This window comes from Convolutriloba macropyga, chromosome 8, assembly GCF_964194025.1.
Source record: "Convolutriloba macropyga chromosome 8, txConMacr16.3, whole genome shotgun sequence".
Lineage (NCBI taxonomy): Eukaryota > Metazoa > Xenacoelomorpha > Acoela > Convolutidae > Convolutriloba > Convolutriloba macropyga.
The window spans coordinates 4136204-4159038 of NC_134475.1; the positions used below are offsets into that span (position 1 = coordinate 4136204).

A 22835-nucleotide genomic window follows, 5' to 3' on the forward strand; every position below is an offset into this window, starting at 1 on the left:
AATCATTGATTTCAAATCTGTTTACTGTTTTTCCATCAAAGGCCGAAATCGATATCCCTGTCTTTCTCAACAAACTTGGGCAACTTTTGAAATTCAAGCTCAGGTTTATAATCGTGGAAAAATTTAAATTCTTCCACACACAGACGCAATTTTGTGATGTGAAAATTTAATCTCGATTTAGCTACCCCGTTTTGCCTTATCCCGGATTTATTTTTCATCACCCAAAAATTTCAGCTGCTGTTTTTTTCTACCATTTTTCGGGCATTAGCATATCTAAGCTTTTACTTTTTCTGTACTCATATTTCTCCAGCCCATCATAGTGGATCTCAGGGGTATTGGGTTATAATAATTCGAACCCAGCAGCAATTATAAACCCTTTCCTCCTTTCAGCGCCCATTTCTTCAAAGCCTCCTTTGAAATAAAGTGGTTCCATAGTCTTTCTTTGTTGCCCTGTAGGCGTGGAATTGTGTAGGTGTATGTATGTACGCATAGTTAGATCAGTTATAACTAGATGCGTACAGTTATTAACCAAAAATAACTAACCACATTTTTGGTTCAAACTTGTAGCCCTTTTCAAACTTGGTTACGTTTGTTTTTGTTCTCGCTCTAGCCCATAACTGTTCCATCAAAAGTTATAACGCTATTTTTATATTTGTTGCACCTGCATTTTATAACATCATTACTTACATCATTTTATAGATTTTATTACTAAATATTTTTTTAATATAATTGTTTATTTATCATATCCTGACAGACTAATTTCTTCCTGTTGTAATTGCAAATATATTAAAATTAGGATTTTTGGGTCACGTTACATATTAGACTTTTTATTTGATATTCGCAGCTCTCTGGTAATACAGACATTGATAACTTTCATTCAATAGTTGTTGCAAAGTTAGATCAGGTCAAAATTCACCTCGTTTTTATAATAATATCTCAGATAAATTAAACTTTGAAACATCTTGATAAGAAGCTTATTAAAACTTGATAAGATCTTGGTAAGATTCTTGGTAAGCATACTATTGGTGGAAACAACGCTCATTGCAAGATTCAAAACTTTCGATAATTGTGTTTAAAATTTGTCCAAGAAATCTTTCTCCGCAGATCCAATAACAACGCCGAAATTCTGAATATCAAAATTGAACAGGCACATCCGTTTTCAACCATTTTAATATTTTAATACATTAAAAATACGGCCTAATCTGCCGATTTAGTTGTAATCCTGAACTTAGGCAAGACAATAGGAAAAAACTCATTTATTCTGAAAGAAGCAATTCTGATCTTCATTAATAGGAAGAGAATTTTCTTATATTACTGACAAACTCGTCATTTATGTTCAAGTCAAATGTGTAAGGGATCTTCTCAACAATTGCCCCCCCCCCCCCCCTTGGTACCTAGTAGAGGATCTCCCTCCCCCCCTCTCCCCCTTATGTGCTATACTTTAGCACAATATTACTTGGCCTTCAGTTTAGATAGCCGAATATCAGTTTAAGCACAATTACAGACCGCTGTTCATGGCCATGCCTCTCATGCTTGGTTAATAGATCGCTCGCTTAAATTCTATTCAAGAATAGCCCCCTTTCGCAAGGGGGGGGAGTAGTTGAAAAGATCATTCTATGGAGGTTTTAAAATTCAGTAAGTTAATTGCAGTACCAGAAGATATAGCTTGGTGAACACAGAAGAATGCAGAACAGGCATCTGGGGGTATAAAGTTTATTTCGCAGTATAAAGTTTTACCATTTTAATTGTTTCATTAGTCTTAAAACGACAAGTGTTTCATTTGAAAAAAAAAGAGAACAAATTGGCGTTTGAAAAGAGTAATAAAATTGAAAAAAAAACAACTATCATAAATTTCATATTTTGCACTTCAAAAAAACCTCGGTATTATCATCAGCTTCTGAACTGCGAGCGACACATCACCTAATTATGCAAACACAATAGAAAAACTGATTTTTTAATTAAATATTTGTACAGAAATTTCATTTATTTAAAAGGAAAATGTTTTCATGGATTGAAATAATGACAAAAAGAATCAGAAATTGCCTTGTTTAGCTCTGAAGGCTTTGAGTAATAAATTGATACAAAATTCAGGAATGATATCAGATAATTGAGGTCAAATTTCAAAAAAGTTCTTTGTTTCTATTTGTTTTATTTTTACCCAAATATCTTTGCTGAGACGTTAAAAAACAAACTTGACAATAGGACCAATGTTTTTGAGAAAGTAGAAGAGAATCGACCGCAAAAAATTTTGTGGGAAAATAAGAGCAAAATAAGAAATTTTCCTGTTCCGATCTACTGGTTTGACAAAAACGTTTTTGACGTTGGCTTTAGCATTTTTCATTATGCAGACCCACTTCTGTTTTCATTTTTCTTTAAAAAGGTTGAGCAAGGATTCTTCTTTTTTATTCAACGCTATGAGTTCAAATCGGTCAAATCGGTTACCACTATGATAAAAAAGAACACTGAATTCAATCCATTATCGGTGTGCAAAAACAAATGAGTAGACTGCGCGAAACAAAATGGTAGTGCAAAAGTATCAACAATAATAGCAATGTCATTACCGAAAAAATTTTATTTAATAAATTGGAACCCAAGAGAAGTTAGTTTTTAAACCTTACATGTTTCCAAATAAACAATCTTTTAGATCTGAATAGATGGCTCTTCCATTAAAAAAATTCAAGTGGTTTTAAGGCAGCCGAATCTAATAAACTTGTCGATTTTTGTTGGTTTCCCACTTAACAAATATGGTGACACCTTTTACTAGCTTATAAAGGTTTTTAGAATATTATAACACAATTGATCTACTTTGTTTTTGTTGAAATTCAAAATTTTTAGGGCATCTTTGACACTTTTTATTTGAAATCTTTTACATTTTTTTAAAATAAAAGGTCAATTTATATCACTTGAGATTAGTAATTTTTGGCTAAAAATTCTAATATTATTTGAACTTTGTGATTCGAATTGAGCGGTTGTTTATAACTGCAGACAATAGTAGCAGACATGTGATGGAATCGCTTGGCAATTGCAAGGTTATTTTATTTTTTTAGACTGAAAGAACAAAACATTAAGATGAAACACAATCTGAACAGACATTATGAACTTATTTAGGAATACACGGCAACTTGTTAATGACAAGTGTTTAATAATAACGTTGTCGTGTCATATTTACCATTTGAGACAGAACTGAAATGTGTCAATTTGTTTGTTGATCTATTTTTTAACACTTTGTAGTGGTTGTGATAATTTACAATGGACAGAAACTTGAATAGCAATTGAAGCTGTTGCGGCTTCTCAAGAATCTCAGCGGAACCGATATATCACAGCCTGGTTCTCGAGTTTTACGCCGGCCTGGTTCTTCACTGGGTTCGATTGACTAACGATCTCGCAGAAATAATTAGTCGCTCGGACGTATTAAAGGACTGTAACTTTAATTTTGGATGATTGAAGTTAAGAAAATCCTTAGTGATAGTCTATGTTAAATCTCGTACTTAAATTTGAAAGGCTTCAACCAGTATCTAGTATTATTGCTAACTTCTCGTCAACTAAGCTCAACTAACTTAAAACTCGCAAGATCTTAAGATCTAGCAAAACTTAACAAAAAAGACAAAAGTTGTTAAAGAATCAAATTTTCGCCTAATCTGAGAGCCAACTGCTCTGTATAACAGTTTCTAATGGTTCTAAATACAATTCAATTTCACTAAAAAAATAATTGGGTGAAATTAAATAATCAAATATTTATCATTTATAACATCATCGCTACTTGTTTCGGATTGGTTAATCAAGAAAAAGATTTAGGTCATTGTTTACATAGTAAATGTCAAATTACTGCAATATTTACTTTTGTTAACATAAGCACGGATGGTTATTACGTGGCTCTAGATGCCTCGAATGTACGGTGTTTGACTTTTAATAAACACCTAAGGGATCATATAATTAACAATTTAAGAATTTTAACAATAATTAACAAAATATCGAAAAATGCCAATTTTGTACCATATAAGTGCTAATAGCCACACTTATGGGTATGATGCAATAATGTTCGTTGGGTCCATGAATAGCTTAGGGGTTACCCTAACCGTGTGCTAGAACCTTGGGTAGCTCAGGGTTTCCTTCCCAAAATCGTGGGGTGTACAAATTTTCGGTCACAACTTGTAAAACTTTTCAATTTTGACCTTTTTTGAGTTTTGACAAAATTTTAAGTTTTAGGGTTTTAATTTCATTTCTGTTGGTCTGATGGCACATGCTTCTGTTCACTAGTGACGCCAACAGAAGCTTTATATAGTGTTTTATTTGAGCAGTTGGAGAGAAATTGTATTGAATTTTTTCCCAAAATATTAGAAATTGAGTTTTCACAATGATTAAAATAAAATATTAAATCGGAAAAACAAGCTGTAAATTCAAAAAAACAAAGAAGCGCAGCATCGTTTGTTCATTCATAATATTCCGAAGCCGCTCACCCACATTTCTTATTTAAATGAGGAACACGGAAAAGTTTGAAAATTCATATTTTTGATAATAAATGGTGTATGAATAAAAGAATCGCTATAAATTCTGACCACCAAACGAATTAAAACATGGCGCTTTATAGGGCCGATGAAGTTTGCTATTAACGATATTACAAGACAAGACAAACAACAGAATCAGATAACAACAAAAACAAACAATACTTACGACCAAAACTCAAAGTCAACTTCATTAAAAATACTTAATGATAACGACAAAGCAGCATCACGTAAATTTTTTTTAAAAAAATCAACATTGTCTCGCATTTCACTACGAAAGGCGGTTTTGTTGTGGCTAGGTAATAATACTAGACAATAAGAACGAAAGACAAAGCAAAGTTAAAAAAACAATCAGTTTCAAAATGGTGAAAACACTTCTTTAACCACTGGAATCACTAAATACTCTCCTTTTTACATTTCCAGGAAACCACTTAAACCTGTCAATTTCCAGAATATGTCATACCACTACAAGTCGTGCAAAAAGGGGCAAATATTGAACTTCGATAAAAACTTGCAAGAAAACGGTGTCGAAGTTGTTAAAATCAGAATCGGTTCTCATGTTTTGCAGCTGACATTTATTTTTGTGCTTAATTTTTAATAAAAACTTTTGAATCCGGTGTGAATTCGGCAGAACGATCTCATTTATTTGTACCAATATAAGGTGATAGTGTTAGTGTGCAATTTGCGGTACAAAGTCGAGCCAAAAATTTGTTTTTTGGTTCACTGGTTGAACAAAGCCCTTCATAGTAAGTATCTATATATTCGTTTTTGTTTGTATTTTGGGGTTTCAATTTTTCTATCGCATTCGTTTGGCTGTGACTTTGTTGTAATGTCAATCACAGTTGTTGAGCGAAATTGTCGTCTAGGGTCGGTTTATGTCATGTTTGACTACGCCAACTTTTCGTCTTCAAATGAGATCCTAACGTGTTTTTCCAAAAATACTTCAAAACAAAAAAATTCAAACAGTATTTCTGAGTTGAAAGGTTCGGCATTCGTAGAGATATGATTTTCATCCGAAGAACAGTTATTTATCTTCGGTATGAAGAACCTGCTGATTGTTTCCGCTTTGTCATTGTTGGCCTTTTACAATTGTCGTTGTGTTGTATTTTAAGTTGTCGACACAACTTTGCAAATTTTTGATCTATTTCAACTATGACATTGTTTTTCGAAGGTTGAAAAAAATAAATCCTAATCAGTAATTTCATTGCAACACAAAGGTCAAACCATTCTTTTAAGTTAATTGTTTTGCCCGTCATTTGTGTGTTTCCTTTAGTTACCTATACTTGGTGTATTCATTATTCTTTTCAAATGTTCCTTCACTTGAGTCATTGTCTCTGGCGGAAGTCCCATTTTAGTTCTTTCATTGAATTTTATATTAGTGTACACACTTTGTTCATCTTTCCCGTGAACAGTTTTTAGTTCATTTCCTTTGTTATAATCTAATTTTTTTTGCTAAATTCAAATTCAAAATTCAGTTAATCAAAATTCTCTTCAAATAAGCGAGGCAGAGCTTTGCTAAATTCATGTTAAACAACTGATGATAAATATTTAGGCAATTTACAGTAAAAATATTGTCACTTCATTCTGCTCCACAAAATCAAGCTAAATTCTGTAATAGAACGGAAATAAATTCCGAAACAAAGCACTACGTGATTTTGTGCCGCAAAAACATTCAACTAAAGCCAAAACACAAATTTGAAATTCAACGAGCGAATTCAGCATTCAAAGCATTTCTCTTGCAGCTAACGACATGGCGCAGGCAGAACACACAGAGTGATAGCAAAAATGCCCTCTCTGTCGAACCTTTCTGGGGAAGAACAACCTCAGAGCCCCAAATCAGACAAAAGCAGTGAACGATTCAACTCAAATTGTCGCTCCTAGCACGTGAAAAATTTCAATTGCCAATCTCCTTTGCGCAAAATCTAAATATGAACCAAAAGAACCCATCTATGAAGAGCCAATTGAGGACCCTTCAGAACCGTCTGAACGGGACGCCGAACACAAAAAAGACAACTATGATCTCAGTGGGAGACAAAATGCCAGAAGCTGATCGAGGCATGCATTCTTTGTGTTGAACTCTCGTGGACAGTATGTGACCAGCAATTTATCTCAATGCTATATTTAAGTATAGGAACAGAGGTCAGAGGAATTCAAACACAAACAATTCCGCATGAGGAAAATTGCGACCTCACAAATCGACGAGTTTGGGAAATGCTTCAAAAACCCTTCATTCGGCCTAGACGAAAGGTCACGTTTGACAGGAGCGTTGTGTCCTAAAAAAACAGAAAAAGGGAGAAACCATAGAACAATTCTATACAATTCTAAAAGAATTCGCAGAAAACTTTAATTTCGACATCCATTGTAAATATAGGTAACCGGAGACGACTTCATCAGGAATACGTCTGATACGGATATACAACGCGAACTAATGCGAGAGGCAGTGGCACCTAAAAGAGCCTTGAGTATTTGAACAAACATTAAAATGGCTCAGTTATATCAATTACGTATTGCAGCTAACAATTCGCACAGCGTAAATGTGATAAAAGAACAACAACAATTTTGCGGAGAAAATAAAACGCAAAATTAACGAGGACGAAACACGAACAAAAAGTACATAATATCGCAAATAACAATGAAAACTATGCATCTAATTACAACTCATCAGAAGATTATTATTTTGCAATAATTTCTTCTGAAAACACGTGATTACTCCCAACGTGATTACTCCCATGCATTTAAATTTCACCATCGGAAACTCTAATTTTTGCGTTCTGTTAGATTCGGACCGCGCTTGCTCGATTTTAAATTTGACTTTGGCAAAGCAAATTATATACAATTGCGAGAACACCAAATGGTCCCAGAAAATTGTCAACGAATTAAGAAATTGAGATAGTGGATACGCTCGGATGCTTGAAAACACCTGTTAATTTTATTGATTAGACAACCGAAAAAGCTAAATTGGTCGTAGTAGCCGACAGTCATCGTGCAATCCTCTGAAAAAAGAATTTCAGCAAAATTGGAATTGGCATCACAATTGGCATCATTAAGTTAACTGCAATATCATTCAATGTCTTATTAAAAAAGAAGTAGGTGAACAATCTCCAAGCACAAAAAACCGTATTGGTAGTCAAAAAATTGTTGTCAGATCAAAATATCACAGAAACTATACAGCAGGTCATCAAAAAGGACAAAACTACGAATTCCTCTCCAATGAAAAGTCAAAATTGAATTCGAAAAACTTTTAACGGAAGAACATGTCTAGCAAGTTATCCGAACATATCAATAGAAAAACTAACGAATTGTTCCGTTCAAAGTTTTTTGTCTCCAATTGTCATCACGGTTAAAGTGGATCAGTCGATAAAACTGTAATCTCAATTCAAAATTTCTTAATAAATGAATCCACAAAAATTATCGAATGCTAAACATCGACTCAATACTCCAAATAATCTCTCAAACACTTAGCTCTCACGCTCCAAAAGAAATCGATTATTTTACAACGATAGATTTGTAGTCCGCTTACAGTCAACTAAAATTGCATCTCGATACGGCAGGCCATTGAAGCTTCAATATTGTAAGCGGTGATATGGCAGGCACAAAACGCTTCTTAAAACGGATTCTACAGATCAACTGATATACCCGCCGAATTTCAAAAATCCATTTATTTTACGCTAATTGGACTAGATAATGCCTTTTGTTTTCTGGACGATATCTTAATAGTTAGCAAAGGAGTCCATAACGAACATAAGAACATGACATTAGTTAAAAAAAGCCTCAAAAGCTTATGTGAAGAAATCTTTCTGATCAATCTGGGAAAATGCCACTTTGCTAATCACAAAACCGAATTGTTGGGTCACAAAAATACATTAACAGCTATGGCACCACTACATAACGAAGCAGAAGCATTTCAAAAACTAAAATTGCCTGGAAATTTCAAAAAGGTACGTTAAGTCTCAGGATCTGTTCATCTCGGAAATTTCACACTAAAATAATTGCAAGCATGCCGCCCACTGAGACTTGTCTCTCAAATAAACGCAAAAAATGAACGGACCGAAAACCACGAACATTTCCAAGAAAATAAACTAGGATCGCAAACGCCACAGAAAATCGACATTACAATCCTGAATTAGAAACGCGCATCAAAAGTGACGCATTACGTCAAGGAATAGGAGCAGCGTTAAAACAGCTAACTCATGAAGTTTGGCAAAAGGTAGCATTTGCCATCCGCGTCTCGATTCCTGAATCAAGTCGAAGAAGGCGATAGCGTAATTGAATTAGAATTATTAGGCTTTGTTTGGTCTATCGATCATTTTAAATACTATCTATACGCACAACCATTTCTGGTCATCACGGATCATAGAGCATTATTGTTAGTTTTGCGTGAACATGGATCAAATAAATCCTATAATAGAAGACTAACACGTTGAATCGACAGACAAATACCATTTATGTTTACAACAAAACATCTTGCAGGCTCAAAAATGGTATTAGTAGACTACATATCTAGAGCGCCGCAATAAGACGCCTAATGTTCGACATATGACGACCAATTTATTCTATCTGAATTAGATGCGATAAATTGCGGCTCGAAACATTGATTTAGCACCGCCAAAATCACCATCAAAATGAAGCAAAGCTAAAAAGTTCGGATTATAACAAAATTTTTGCGGAATTCGCAGCGCGAAAAGAGGTGGTAAATAATACTACTCCAATCGATTTTACAAAAATAATCAAAATTTCATTTCTACCCAAAATATTCAGCATTTACAATATAACAAACCGCTTTTGGCCAAACTCACTCTACGAAAACAGTTGACTACAATCTTCAAATACCAGTTTTCAAATGGGTACCTGTAAATTTATCTAAAGGTCCTACTGAAGCAATTCAAATAGATTTTGGAGGACCAATAATTAACGAGAAGACCCAAGGAATGTATTTCCTATCTTGTAATGATCGATTCTCTAAATATCCTACGGCAGAAGTTTTGTTTAATGCCATCGCAAATAATGTACATCAGGTTTAACAAAATTATGTTCTTTTGCACGGCGTTCCACGCTTAATAGGACTAGACCAAGCAAGATGCCAAATCGATCAGTAAATGAATACATTTTGTAAAAAAAATAGTATTGAGTTATTAGAGGCGCCAATTCACAATCACATAGCAATTGGATTAGTGGAACGATCAATACAAACTATTAAACGCCCTCTATCTGTATCAAAGAAGCATCAAAAGAAAAATGTAATCTGAAAGCATCCACTATTTGATAATCTACCAATTAAAAGTTTGTCCTCAAAAGGCTACAATTTATCCGCATTTGAAGTTCATTTTGACAGAAACTTAACAACCCACTAAATAACATAAGTACACAGCCAGATCCGAAAAACTAAATTATAAAAATAATTTCATAAATGTACAGATCTCAAAACAGTGACTTGGGACATATTAATATCAGAAGTCAAATGGGAAGAGGCAGAAAGGAGTGACATTTAGCTAGATAAAAATTAAAAAATAGAGACGCAAAAAGCCAAAAAACGTAAAGAACGAGATCCCGATGGCAAATTAAGGGTTGCCAAACATCCCCTTATTGGCATGGCGATCCTGCGGCCCGAAGCATCACTAGCACTGAATTTGGCAAGGAAGAAGACAAAAAATAAACGATCAAAAAATAGTCTCGATAGACTCTAAGAAGTGTTGGCACCAGTGTTAACAGTGATAAAAACAAAAGATCATACTCCCATTATCAAAGATCCCGGAGAAAAAAGAAGTTGCAATTGGGAACTCCGATATTTCAAATTTCGGTACAAAAGAAGAAAGGAGTACGGCTTTGGCGGACTACCCAAAAAGAAGACCATCAACTCAGACTGGAAAATCAACCGTAGAGAAAATCGGGAAACATGCGAAAAACTCTTTGAAAAACTTGAAGTCGGAAAAAAGTTCGAGCATAAGAAACAAAACGACTATACCAGATGTATACTATCAATCCACTGAAATGTGTTACGAGCATTGAAGGCGCTTATGCCAACTATGCCAGCTGAACAAATTTTTGCTTCAAAAAATCCAGTAACAGACGAACCAGCCAATAGCGCACCACAAACACTGCCAAGTCTTTCGACGAGACCAAAAAAGAAACAACAAAATCATACTCATAAACATCAGACCAAAAGGAAACTATCATAAAACTCCATTATGAATCGATATGATCTAACGATTCCACAGACATATCCCCAGTAATAACACAATCAATGTCGTCAAAGGCTCCATCAAGACCAAAACGATGCAACCTATTAAACAGAAACAAACGCGGCAAAAAAGCATTGTTGAAAAAATGCAGACGACGGCGGAGCGAAACCCACCAACCGTATATAAGAATTTGACAATTGCAACTGAATCACACGCACAGCTTTATCCAATCGCCTATTTCTTTCACCCAACTACGAAGAAATAGAAATGAGTGTTCGGGATGCAGAAAACGCATCGGATTCAGATTTCCATAATGAAACTTTATGTCAAACTTCCATTTTTATGATATAACAATAAAAGTGTTAGCTATGATAACCAGAACATAATTTAGCAATTTTTTGTTATAATTATTTTGAACAAACTGTACAGTTGTTTCTATTTGTTCGGTGATGTAATACCCAAGTCAAACCATTCTTTTAAGTTTCCTTTTTGCCGTCAATTTGTACATTTGACCTTCATTGACTCTGGCGGAAGTCACATTTTAATTTGTTGATTCAACTTTGGATTAGTAAACATATCTTGTTCAATTTGTCGTGAACTGTTTTTAGTTCTTTTCCTTCGTTTTAACCTAATTGCATTTTGCTCAATTTAAACTAAAAATTCAATTAATCAAAACTTTCCTTAAATCAGCCAGGCAAAGGTTTGCTAAATTGAAGTTAAACAATTGATAATACATAGTCAGATAATTTACAGTAAAAATATTGTCACTTGATTTCGCTCCGCAAAATCAAGCTAAATTCTGTAATAAAACGGAAATAAATTACAAAACAAAACATTACGTGATTTGTGTGCCGCAAAACTGGAACTCGCCGTGCGAATTCAGCATTCAAAGCAATTTTCTTGCTGGTAACGACAGTCTTACCAGAATGTGTCGAACTGTTTTTCGCGAGGTGTAGTTCATGCTTGCCAATTGGTTTGCGTTTGTCGTGTGAACGCGTTACGCTTCGTTCCTTTGATATTAGTAGCAATCCCGAACACTTTTTTGGAAACTAACGTTTACTTTAACAACTCTGTCTGATATTCGTGCAACATATTTGCAATAGTTACATATCTGCAACTATTTGATCTTTTTTCTCTCAAATAATATTTTTTTCTTTTTACGCAGATAGTAAAATTGATTTGTTCTTTCATTGTTCTTGAGTGCGTAATTCGTATCGGTCTTTTTTGATTCATTTGTTCATAAATGTTTCCTTCTTAATTCAATATTAAGTCTTAATAACCAATTGGTTAAAATTTAATAGTCTGAAGATTATATACATTTTATTCTGCAGCAAAATAGTTTAAATCACAATTACTGGTTCCGATTTCAGCTAGACATAAAAAAAATTTGAAGTAGCTTATGTTTCTTTTGAACGGTATGGTTTCAAATTGCTCAAGCAGATGCTGTTTTTTTAAAAAAATGTTTTTAAACAACAATAATCGCGCTCTATGTGGTAATTGAAGAAAACATATATTGATCATATGGCCACAAAAAGTTTTGAGAGAACCTTTTTGATGTGATATTTAAAGGTCAAATTTGAATCAGTTTCAATTCCTAAATATCTGCAGTTTTCTTTTCTTTTTATCTGTTCTCCGTTGAAATTTATTACGACAAGATCATCATTTTGTCTCAAAAAGGAAAACCGGGATCGTCAGCATGCATTGTTAACATGTTTATTTTGAGCTCTTCATCCGGTTTCGCTAAAACAACAAGAGCACATTTCTTTTGTTCAATAATTTTTTTTATTTTTGATATAAAATCAAGTGTCGTGCACAAACTGAATCATTTTCAAATTTTTATATTCTTTTTCTTACTCGTTGATTTAAGTTAGGAAAACGAGAGGCCCCAAGACAGTTCCTCCAGGAACAAAATGTTTGATTATTCTATTTAAAAATTTAGTCTAGCTTTACACGTTGCCTTCTGTCAATTGATAATCCGCATATAATTTTCTGAAGATTATTTTATTCGGTGTTGAGTTGAACGCTTTAGAAGGATCAATGAAAATTGGATTGAGCAATTCTCTAATTTATCATGTTTATACTGCAAGTCTTCAACTAAATGCAAGACATCATCTCTGCACGAATTATACTATTGAAATCCATATTGAGTTTCAATGAGTTCTTTTGTATGTATTTATTCACTTCATTCAAAGAGATTCGAAAATTTTTTGCAAAAATTGGAGTTACTGTGATAGGCCTACAGTTTTTTGCATATAGTTGCGACCCTTTTTCCTTATACAGGACTGACAAAAGCAATATTCAAGTTTTCTGGTAAACTAGTTTCCAAAATGCATGTTTCGAAAACAAATTGTAATATGACTTCCCATCGAAAGCTTAGCAGCTTTGATAATCCAAGCCCTTAAAATACTAAGACTTTGTTAGAGCTTTGTTATTGTCAAATAACTCAATGGATTTGTACAATTCTTTTAGCGGAATTGGTCTGAAATTAAATTCCTCGTTCCGTCCATTGACGTCCAAACATTTTTTGAAGCCACATCGGTCGATTTGTCATTTATTTGTTATGGCAATTCGGTGACTCAGAACTCCTATATGAACTAAAAAAGTAAACTTGTGCAAATTGAATACCAATTTTTCAAAGGTTTGCCTCCAAATGTGGAAATGTGACATTAAATACTTATTTTGTTAAGTGACTTTGAGCTGTGCATTTTTTTATTTTCTTTTTTCCTCCTCAAGTGCCACTGTTTTTTTTCCTTTTCGTGCTGATGTACAATTTTGGGTGACAGTTGATTAGTTGTGTGTGGATCCTAATAGCAAGTCTAATGAACCCCTAACAAACTCCATGTTAGATCCTAACAAACTTCATGTTTTGTCGAAATTGCCATTTTTATGCGTATTTCCCTTGTTCTCATCTAAAAAGCGGCTCCAAAGTTGCTTTTTCTCAAAAAAGTTCCATAACTAATTGAGATCTTAACCAATTGATGGAGCGCTGACCGCATCTAGTGATATCCAACTGAGCGGTTATTGTGTAGCGATTAAAAACTACTCTAAGAAACATGCAGGTAAATTTACCTAAAAATTCAGGTAAAAATGAATGAATGTATATTTGTTCCGACCCCACTTGTGGGGGGAGGAACTATATACTCAAATGGGTTTTTTGTTCAGTCAATTTTGGCCGATCGATATATTCATCGTAGAAAACTGTGAGTGGTGTCATAAAAAAGCTCGTCCGGCGTAGAACTCAAAATTAAAAAGATTTTTTCGAAATTCGTTTTTTCAAGGAGTTATCGGGGATTGAAGTTTTGTGTGTACACGGGATATTTGGCAAGATTTTGTTCACTTTTAGTGTAATGTTTCTTCAAATTAAGATATTTTCTACAAACAATACTATTTCAAAATTACAATTCAGGCTAAAAAATGAATCAATTTTGTGTTCCTAATGAACTAAAGAGTATAAAAAGACTAGATCTGGTCTCATGGGGAAGTTCACTATAAAAAAATCGAATTCTATTTGAGAGCTCTTTTTTTTAGAAAACTTTCAATTTTTCTGTTCCTTTGAGTCACCGAGAGATAAGTTACTTTCGATATCACTGTTCTGTTAATGGCAAACCTTCTTTACAGTCAAATGAAGCCCAATGAACAAAAATTTCGTTTTCAGGGAATTGCTCATGTTTTTTTGGCTTCGACTCTGAATTTTCAAAATTTTGAATCCCATTTTGGTTCTCTTTTCAAGGTTCTACTGAATTTTTGGCATAGACTCATAATCTAAATTACAAAAGTTCCCATAATGAGCATCAAGCGAACCTATCTAGTGCTTTGAGTGGAGAGCTAATGGAAAAAGAGCTAATACAGACTTTAAAAATAATTTTTTGAATTTTATTTTCATTATTAACCAATCATAAACTTATTTTCGTGAACTGTAAGTCAACCTCCGTGATCAAAGCACACTCCTCCTTCGTACTGCAACCGAATTTAATCTGTTTTGTCTTCTAACTACTGATTATAGGGCTTCAACACCACAAGATTGCAAAAAAATTAAAAAATTTTTGGATATTTTCGTTTTATCGGTTACATTAGAAATCTTACCACAATATCCTAATATTGATAGCTCCCAATGGCTGAGTCAAGACCTTGTTTTTCGCCTTTTCTTGTTGTTCTTTTCATAGTCTTAAGACCATTTTGATCTGTTATTGATCAACTATGCATGACAAACATCTTTTTCCTGCAATTGTGTTATTTCTGAGCGTAGTTATTGACCTTCGTTAAAAGCTTTTGAGTTTAATGGCTGTTAAGACTTCAAAAAATATTTTCGAAAACTTTTTTGAAGATTAACCGACCCTAATGTTTTTTTCTTGGACTATTAGTCAGTCTTAGTACTAACAAGTTCTTTTTTTATTTCTATTGCAGCTAAACTCAATGTGGTTAGCGTTTTCATCTTCTGCCTATTAGTTTTAAAACTTCAATGCCAAGAGTTTTCATATATATATTTTTTAAAATTTTCGGGTACCTTTTCTTATTTTTGGATCCTTTTGAAATCTTATCACATTATCCTTTTATTGATTTTTCCCATTGGTTAAACGAAGACGTTCAACGGATCACAGATAAAATTTTCAGAGAATAGATTATGGTTTGAATGGCTTCGACAATTTCTCGCATTTTTCTACTGAATTTGTGGTTTTTGCCTGTTTTTGTTGTTGTGTTCATAGCCATAAGACTTATTGTGATGTCATATTGTTTAACAATGAACTAAAAACATATTTTCCCTCTCTTTGGAGCATATCTGAGCGTATTTATTCCGTGGAAAGTTATTGAAATTAATGGCTGTTAAGACAATTACGATAATTTTTTTGAACATTAATTAATCTTAAACTTTTTTCGTGAACTGTTAGTCAGTCTCAGTATTAGCAGGAACCCAATTTGTTCTATTGCAACCAAAATTTTTCTTTTTAGCGGTTTAACCTTCTGACTATTGGTTATATGACCTCAATGTCTCAAGACCTTAAAAAAAAACTTTTTTTGATATTCTTGTATTATTGGTTACTTTTGAAACGTATCACTTTTTTCTGATAATTAAAGCTCCCATTGACTTAGAAGAGACGTTCGAAAAATTTCAGATGAAATTTTCAGAGAAAAACTTATAGCTGGACACATTTCTGGCACTTTTCTAGGGAATTTTCTGTTTTTGCCTGTTTTTGTTATTATTTTCATAGTCATAAGACTCATTGTGAGCTCTAACTGAAAACTTATGCATAAAAAAAACTCTTTTACTCCCATTGGAGTATATCGGAGCGTTTCTATTGACTTCCTATGAAAACTATTGGTTTAATGGCTGTTAAGATATTATAAATAACTTTTTGAGAATTTTTTTTTGATTATTATCGAACCTTGAACTTTTTCGTGAATTGTTAGTCAGTTTCAGTATTGGTAGGACCCCAATTTTTTCTATTGCAACAAAAATTTTTCTTTTTAACGGTTTAATCTTCTGACTATTGGTTATATGACTTCAATGTTTCAGGATCTTAAAAAAAAAATCATTATTTATTGATATTCTTGTATTATTAGTTATTTTTGAAATCGTATCACATTTTTCTAATAATTATAGCTCCCATTGACTTAGAGAAGACGTTCAAAAAATTTCAGATGAAGTTTTCAGAGAAAAACTTATAGCTGGACACATTTCTCGCACTTTTCTAGGGAATTTTTTGTTTTTGCCTGTTTTTGTTATTGTTTTCATAGTCATAAGACTCATTGTGAGCTCTTACTGAATACTTATGCATCAAAAACACTCTTTTACTCCCATTGGAGCATATCGGAGCATATATATTAACTTCCTATGAAAACTATTGATTTAATGGCTGTTAAGATATTATAAATACCTTTTTGAGAATTTTTTTTATTATTATCGAACCTTAAAATTTTTCGTCAACTGTTACTCAGTCTCAGTATTGGTAGGACCTTCTTCCTTTCTACTGCAATCAAAATTAATTTGGTTAGCGGTTTCGTCTTTTTCCTATTACTTTTACTGCTTCAATGCCACGATTTTTCACAATTTTCTTTTTAATTTTTGGGTAATTTTTCTTATTTTTGATTCCTTTTGAAATCTTATCAATTTGTACAAATAATGATAGTTCCCATTGGCTTAAGGAGGACTTTCAATGGATCAACGGATCATAGGTTGATTTTTCAGGAAAGAGCTTATGGTTTAAATTGCTTTGACACTTTCATCTCTCATTTTTCTACTGAGTTTTTGGTTTTTGCATGTATTTGTTGTTGTGTTCATAGTCAGGGACTTGTTGTAAAGTCTTATTGATAATTTTTGAAAGACAAACTTTTTTTTGTCCCATGGAGTCATATTTTTCCGTATTTACTGGCTTCCGATGAGAACTACTAAAATTAATAGGCGTTGATACTACGAGTTTTCCAGAAAAATTTCGTGGTTCTAATGTAATTGTTCAAATTTGTTAATTTTTTGAAGCCAAATTGATGAAAAAAACAAATAACATTGCTGCTAAAAAATTATTTGAAGAAAAAATGTTTTTACTGAAAGAGTCAATTTTTAATGACTTTGACACTTTTCTCGCACAGTTTTTTTTTTGAATTTGCTATTTTTGCCAGTTTTTTTTGTTCTTTAGGTAGCCGTAAATTGCTGACTGCTCTCATCAGACTGTTTTTGAGGACTGAATGATTTAAGTTACCCAAAGCAGTCACTTTATAGCGAGTAGTCTTAAAGTTTATTCAATACATTTTCAAAGATTTTTCATTTTTTTCTGTTCTTGTTGTTCTTTTGACCAACTTGTAACTTATTTTCATCATTGAAAGGTCCCATCCCATTTCATTTATTAAAAAAATTCATATCTACTGGTAATATGTAGTCAGTGACTTTTTGTACAATATGCGTTTTCATAAATGTTTTTTCAGTGGTCAATTTTTGTAACTCTGTTTCTCTTCATTCAGCACAATCGCGTAATAACAATGGTTTTCAAAGGTGGCTCAAGTAAATATATTCAATCTCTCAGTTCAAATTTTTTAACTGAATTATTAGAAATAACAATTGAATTGAAAATACATAATGTTCAGATAATAGATAATGATTTTAATGGTATCAATAATTTGTGTTTTTGCAATCCGTTTGTAATTTTGCGAGTTTTTCTGCATCTTTAGTTCCTTTCTATGACTTAGTCTAACCAAAGGCAGTTTGTTTTGATTTCCTAATAATTTTTTAAAGCAATTTATCAAGGATTATTTCGTTAAAATTTAATGATTTTTAAGGCTTTTGAAAGTTCTTGATTTAAAAAATGTTTACTAATTTTTGAATTTCGCCATATTATTCGTTCTCTTTGTCGACTTGTTAGCTTGTCTCATTAGGAAGAAATTCCATCTGCTGCATAATTAGGGAAAAGTAAACTTGCGTAGATAAGGTTTTATCTGAATGAATTTTGAAGTTGTTACTAGGTGCTTTTAAATTTAGATATTCAATTTTTGCCGTGAAATTATTGTTTTTGCTTACTTTGTTGTTTGTTTTTTTTTCTCGTAGTCTCATTAATGTCAGATCTTGTTGGCTATTTAATGAGGCATGGCAAAATGCAATTCAATTAGTAGTTAGATTTTGCAACGATTGTTTTGAACTCAAACACCTTTTTTTTGTTATCTCTTCGTTTGGTTGACAATTAGGTCAAAAATATAGATAAGCTCGGGTTGGAACATCATGTGCTGACGCACATTAACGAGCCTCCTTGTTTTGTATAGGTTTAAATATTTAAATTAAAGAAAACTGTTCAAATAAAAAGAGTTCCAGTGCTCAAATAGAACTTTTTAAACTGTCACAGTAGGAGTTTGTAAAAAAAAAATTTAAAATTTTTTTCGGTTAATTTTTTTTAGATTGGAAAAATAATATAGAAGTTTCTTGAGAACTTTCTTTGGTCCAATTCAGATCCAAGTCAAAATGGAAATTTTTTGATCAGCTGAATCTATTAAACAGAAGGAGTTTAATAAAGAAAAATTTAAAATTTTTTACGGTTAATTTCTTTTTAGATTGGAAAAATAATATAGAAGTCTCTTGAGAAGTTTCTTTGGTCCAATTCAGATCCAAGTCAAACTGGAAATTTTTGGAGCAGCTGAACCTCAATAACAGTATTAAATTAGTGAGACAAGAATGATAAGCGAGAGTGAACAAATGATATCCGACTTCGGTAACAGAGTCTTATGATGAACAATAATCTGATCAGATAACGTGGACTAAGTTAAGAATTGTTCGGCAATTAATTTCGCTTAGTTTTTGCAAGCATTCTAACATAGTTAAATAAAATTTTTTGCTTCTTTTTGATTCGTATATTGGAAAATTCTGCTTTGTAAAATATTGAAACTATTTGTATACTGAAATGATGACAAATGGTCACTTTAGTTTCCAACTGCTAAATTTTCTCAGTCTATTCGATGTTCAAATAATGATTGTAGAAAACCAAACAGTCTTTGGCACAATCAAATCAAAATTGTTTGAAGATCTTGACCAGGTTGATTAAAGTTAAATTAATAAAAAAATGATGATGATTTTTTGACCGAATCAATAATTTTGCAAGAAAAAAATTAAAATTCTTTACCGAACAAAAAGAAAAAATTTCAAGATTCTCAGGCATTGATCTGATCTCTAATTTTTGCCCTGACAGATTATTTCCAAATCGAAAGCTAATCTCTGGTCTTGTGCAGTTTCAACTAGTTGCTCTAAAAGAGGCATTACAGCGTGTCAATTGGACATGAATGACAGAAACCTAAAAGTAGATATTTCCACAGAAACGTATCGGCATAGAAACAAGACTAATTAATGGTGGACTAAAAAGCAAATCTTAAATTAGTTCTTTGACTCTTGAAAAGATTCATTTCAAATTGTAACTAAAATATTTAATAAGGAATTTTCAGATAACCAAAGCAATTTTCAGGTTAACCGAATTTGTCGCCACTGTTTTCCACGAAACGCCAAAGAGTATGTTTTTGAACTACAAGTCCACCATTGTAGACAGGCCGGCCAGTTACCCATTTACGGTGCAGCAAGATAATCATCTAAATTTGACAAAATTTTTAGTGAAAAAAATGAATGTTTTTAACCAAATGATAAACAATTGTCGACATGATCTAACGTTTCGGGCAACAAAAGTAATTCTATGTAGTTTTAATAATTAACTTCTTTTCGAGATGAGTTTATCCAACCACGATTACTCGTCAATACCCGACGAAAAAACTGACACGACTCTAGTAGGGCCAAAATTGTCAGGAGGAAACCCAATCATGGCCGTAGTCGACTCGTTGCCCTGGAACAACCCTGCTGTCAGTAGCAGTAGCAGCAGTTATCCTCTTTCTACCAAAACATCATCAACCCTGCCACTCTTCGGAACAAGGTAAACTGGAAGTAATTTAGATTTGAAATTACGTCTACCCAGGTTGAGGAGCCACGCCAAAGTGACCCGGGTCGAGGCGTCAACGCTAAAAATTCCTTTAAAAATGTAAGAATTGAGGTGATTTCGGTGACTTGTTGTGATTTTCCCGGGCCTATGATTTTCCCAAAATAACGGGGAAAAGAAGGTGATGATGAAAAATACACACCCATATTTCTCCGCTTAATTAAGGGTGGAAGAGTGTAATTATAATATAGTGTAACTTCAAAAAACAAAAGTTGAATCAGGTAGTGAGGATTGATCCCCCAATCTTCCCTCTGTCAAACATTGCGTTACTTTCAAGTTGTGTGTTAACCATTGCGCCAACTGTTTCTAGCCATTAACGTTTCAAATTGGTTATACTGGTAACTGTGTAAGAGTGTAATTTTTTATCAGTCCAACCTAAATTAGCTTTTTTGCCAACAGTGTAAAAAAAATAGTAGAGAAAGGAGTGTAAAAAAATAACACTCTTACACTCTTTTCCCCGGTAAATACGAGTGGAATACGCATTACAACCTAATCCCAGCTAATTTGCGTTGGATTAAGTGTGAAACCTCGTCCCGGTTGAAAATCGAACATCTTACAATAAAAAAAGTAAAATAAACCTTCCAACGCTAAGAACTTGGCATCTTAGGTCAATCAACCGGTAAAAATAAACGTTTTTTGCGGAAAATTTATGTAAGAATGGCTTCCTATTGATAGTAATGAAATCTTTTTGTTCACCACTTAAAAAAGTATCACCGTTGAAAATCAGAAATCTTAAAAAAGTGCAAGTTTTCCAAAAAGTTGTATTCCATAAGGAATCTAATTTGAATTCAAATGAAGTACCAGAGAAGTAGGTGAGAGGTGGGGCAGTGCAAGTGCCCGGATCGAGGAATTCGTCAAAATTTAGGTGAGAAATTCGTTGATAACCGCTGAAAAAATAACCGCTAAATCTTACATGTTAATCCGCTTGATCTGCTGAATTTTTAACACCTTTCTTACATAATTTCAGCACTTTTCAGCACATTAGACGGATAATTATTTAAAATCTAACTGCTGAAAAATATAATTTTTCAGCGGCTGTCAGCGCATTTTTTACATAACTTTCAGTACTTATCTTACACATCATCAGCACTTTTTTATGCATTTTCAACGATTTCCTTGCTCAAGTTGAAACTTTTTGAGTTCTTTTTGCTTCTGTACGTACAGAAGCAGCAACGGTGCAAGACTAAAAAACATTGCACTAGAGCCATTCAACTTAAAAACAGTTGGAAATATGCCAAAAGACCTAAAAATGTCGTCAAACCTTAAAAAAAGCAGTTTTTGCAGCTGAATTATAAAAACAAATTACTTGATTGAATGAAACCAGGTAGCTTAACTATACCCATCGGGAAGCCCATCGGGAAGACTATGCACATCAAGAAGTTACCAACAGCTAAGCATGGATGCAAAGGAAAACCCTGATGGATTCCCAAATAGGAGCAAAGAAGAAAAATCAGTTACAGCAGCAAAATCAGTCTAAATTTTTTTTTGCTAAGACCTGGAAAGAAAACGCAAATGATGACACAGACCAAAGTGAAAATTATGACGCAAACATTTTCGCAACTGTTGGAGGCAGCGGTGGTACTATACAGGAATGTGAAACTGGTTTTGTAACTTCGCGTCAGCCGCTAGCGCATGCTACTTTCATCGTGCTGGAGAACCGGAGTTTCGATGCAGAAATAGTGGTGGTTGATGAATCAGCTATTGATGATATTTTTAATTATTCAGCCACTGATGAAATAGTGATGTCCAACGCCTCCAATGATGGCCCAGATAAAAGTGGTGTTGGCTCGCTTGATGCGGTTTTTGGGTTTAGTTCAGATGTAGTTGGACGATAAGTCATTGCCACCTTCAAAGGCAAGTGACCTGGTGCAGAAATATCCGAATATTGGAGAAAATGCTAGTGCATTTGTTATCGGAGAGAGTGTGATGGCAGTACACTTCGAAAGTTTTTATTCGAAGCAAGATACTCAATGGGAGTTGCCCTTGGATTTCGCAGTCAAGAAAGCAATAGGTACTGATCGAAATCAAAAGTCGATAGGCTTATTTGGCCAAGAAAAGGTAGTACAATTTCGGAGGGAGGTATCGTGTAGTTCTTCTCCGAACTTTTTGAAGGCGAGTGACGATCAGAGAAGTCTGGAGTACCCTGAGTTGAGCAGCAGGCTGTTTATTGGGAAACAAAGTTTAAGTCGGAAAGAGAAGTGGAAAAAACTGAGTTTGGAGTATCAGTTGTCCAAGGGAGTGTGAGGCAAACGAAAAAAGGATTGAAGAATGAAACCGGAGGCGGACATCCTTTCAAGCGTCAGAAGAAGAAAGAAGAGTTGACAAAGTTGGTAAAGTTGAACTGTCTGATGTGAGAGCGAGTAAGTCTATTATGACGAAGCTGCAGCTCTTATGATTGTGAGATATTATGCCATTTGTTGAATAAGGAGATCAAAATTGAATCAATGGATCTGCTGTTAATACTGAGGTGCATATGCTCTAAATTCCAAAAACTATTGGAAAAAGGTGGACAGTTTAATTGCAGTGTTTGGTATTAGGTTAGGCTTAGACAGAGTTAGGATTGTTGATAGAGGATTTTTACTGTGAGCTTCTTTTCAGCAAGCGTTTTTCGCTCAAAAACAATTGGTTGACAGAGAGATTGATATATATATATATATATATATATATATATATATTTAAGTGTATATATATATATATATATATAT

The 22835-nt window shown here is 33.5% G+C and overlaps 1 protein-coding gene across 1 annotated transcript in view; it reads left to right on the plus strand.

The window, feature by feature from the left end:
- The first annotated feature begins 429 nt into the window (after positions 1 to 429).
- The window catches only part of LOC142344329 (uncharacterized), a 32713-nt gene continuing 10307 nt past the window's right edge, over positions 430 to 22835 (plus strand). Inside the window, exons 1-2 of the mRNA XM_075395917.1 lie at positions 430 to 851; positions 19827 to 20067. Of these exons, the coding sequence (XP_075252032.1) occupies positions 19865 to 20067 (203 nt within the window). The 5' untranslated portion in view covers positions 430 to 851; positions 19827 to 19864. The remainder of the gene's footprint in view (positions 852 to 19826; positions 20068 to 22835) is intronic.